At 46.1% G+C, this 2,456-nt stretch overlaps 1 protein-coding gene across 1 annotated transcript in view; it reads left to right on the top strand.

Moving 5' to 3' along the window:
* Nucleotides 1-2,456, top strand: part of LOC107090417 (C-Jun-amino-terminal kinase-interacting protein 1-like) — a 34,256-nt gene that overhangs the window by 19,816 nt on the left and 11,984 nt on the right. Inside the window, exons 3-4 of the mRNA XM_015383786.1 lie at nt 699-1,286; nt 1,900-2,421. Coding sequence (XP_015239272.1) covers nt 699-1,286; nt 1,900-2,421 — 1,110 coding nt within the window. The remainder of the gene's footprint in view (nt 1-698; nt 1,287-1,899; nt 2,422-2,456) is intronic.

The following is a 2,456-nucleotide window of genomic DNA, read 5'->3' as shown; positions in this document are numbered from 1 at the left end:
GACACGTCTTTAGTGAGGATCATTGTCAAAATGTTGAAAATGTATTATTTATTTATTTTGAAGGTTTTATGACACCCAAAAGTTATAAATAACCAACCTGACCCTAAGGTGCAAGTTTAACAAGAAACTACGGAACATAAAAAAGTTCATAAAACTAAAAGCTAGAACTAAACGTTTTTAATTTGTTTTGATGAAATATGAAGATTAAACTAAGATATGACTGAAAAATAAAAAATGTAATTTCTCATAAATTGTGATTTACGAACTTAAAAATTGTCAGTCCTCGTAACTTATTCTACTTTACACCGTTGAAGGCGCTAAAAACATATTATATAATATATTATATATCCCACTAAACATGGTGGATGACCAACATGTTTATGACTTCAGGCCTGTTTGAAGTCATGAACTGTCTAATGTTGGAAGTAAACCTTATTTATAAAACCATTTTTAGATCAAAATAATAAAGTGCTTCAACAAAGACTAAACTAATCTAACAAAGGAGACCTTTGTCAGCTGTCTCTACAGGCTCTGAGGCAGGAAGCAGGTAAACCTCATAGTTTGCAATTTAGCAACAATATGTGAAACAAAAAAATTCCTACAATTTAGATCCAGACTAATCTTTATAATACGTGTTTAATCTGTTTGCTGTTCAGCAGGTTGAGTAACACGTTTTTTCCCTCTCTGTGCGTCTTAAGGAGACCCAGCTCCTCAGGATGCCCAGCCCAAAGCAGAGGACAAAGTCCGGCCTGCAGCTCAGCGCCGGCCGGCACCAAAACCGCCCACAGCCAGCGGGTCTAACGCCAGAACCAATGGTCAGACTGCTGCCTCAGCTGCAGACGCACGGGTTCGACCACGAGAAAGGCAGCCGCCTGCAGCCACGCAGCCCTGCAGCACGCCCAGGAGTCAGAGGAGAGCCGGAGGGGGAGGAGGAGGTGGGAGAGGGGGCGGTGGAGGAGGTGGGAGAGGAGGCGGGCGAGGAGCGATGAGGGAGAAGAATCAGGGAGAGCTGAGAGGTACCGGGACGGATCGGAGAGGTGGACGGCTGTGTGAGGACAAGGCCAAGGACAAAGACAAGAACGGACATCAGAGGCAGAGGGACGGAAACGGGCCGAGAGGCCGGGCGGCTGAGGGGAGAGGAAGAGGAGGGACGAAGGTGAGCAGCAGAGGAGGAGTGGGCATCAAATCCAACAACAAGCTGACCAATCAGGAGGTCTACCTGCCTGCCATGGTGGTCCCACGCACACCTATAACAGCCAGAAGCCAGGAGAAGAGCCAGAACCAAGGTGAGCCCTTCTGTTCATCTTTAATTCAATTCAGTTTATTTCTATAGCGCCAATTTACAACACATGTCATCTCAAGGTAATTTACAGTTCAACCAGATCATCCAGTCAAACTGATTCAAAGTTTTTATCTAAGAAAAAACCAGCTGATTTATATTTAACATAAACAAACCCTAAATCAGCGACTTCCGTCTTTATATTGAATGGGAGACGTTTGACATCACCTGCTTATAAGTCAACATATAATCACAAAAGTTATGAAAGTATTTTGTAAAGGTTACTCAGCGTTGGTCTAACTGACTCCCTGAAAACCTGGTTTCTGCTGTAAGTCTGGGCTGTAAACAATCTTTGCTCTGCCTCTCTTGCATTTTTATTTATTTATTTTTCGTTTTTACCTGAACCTGAAATGGGTTCTTTGTTCTTTTGATGACTTGCCTTTTTCTTAATCGTCCTGTGAAACTGCTGGAATAACCTAATGGCTAAAAGGAGCAAATTTTCATAACAGAGTGAAATGAAGGAGTTCCTCCAGAAAGTTGTCAGTCTGAACTCCTCAGATGTTTGCAATGATTTACTTCAGGTTGCTTCTGAGTTTAACTCTGATTGTTTTTCATTGAAGGTCAAAACCATGATAGAACCCAGGAGAACCCTCCTGCTGCTCTGTCCCGGTCCAGCAGCGAGGGGGGGTCCAACAGGATGTCCCTGAGCTCAGATACAGAGGGGCCCCCTCCGGGGCCTCTGCAGCCACCTCTTTCCTGCAGAACCAACCCAGACATCCGTGAAGAGGACGGAGAAGGAGAACCGACCCCCTGTGCTTCCGTCCAGAAACACCCCAGCTCCTCCATGGCGGGCAGAGACAAACCAGAGGCGGGCCCAGGGGGGGACACAGTGGGTGTGGAGATGGACCGGAACCAGGCAAAGAGTGAGGCAGCAGCCGGGCTCAATTATGACTCGGTGAAATACACCCTGGTGGTGGACGAGCACGCTCAGCTGGAGCTGGGGAAGCTGAAGGACTGCCTGCATGGTCACTCTGAGCACAACGAGGACAGCGACACAGAGACCGTCTACCAGTCGGCCAATGAGGAGGAAGACCCCGAGTATGAGGAGGAGAGGAGGAAGAGCGAGGAAGCACGGAAATTAGGTAAACGCATCCTCCTGAAAAAAAAAAAAAAAAAA

The sequence above is a fragment of the Cyprinodon variegatus genome, unplaced genomic scaffold, assembly GCF_000732505.1.
Source record: "Cyprinodon variegatus isolate N-32 unplaced genomic scaffold, C_variegatus-1.0 Scaffold294, whole genome shotgun sequence".
In the NCBI taxonomy this organism is placed as follows: Eukaryota; Metazoa; Chordata; class Actinopteri; order Cyprinodontiformes; family Cyprinodontidae; genus Cyprinodon; species Cyprinodon variegatus.
The sequence above is the reverse complement of the archived record's forward strand: the minus strand, read 5'-3'. Positions and strand labels throughout refer to the sequence as shown.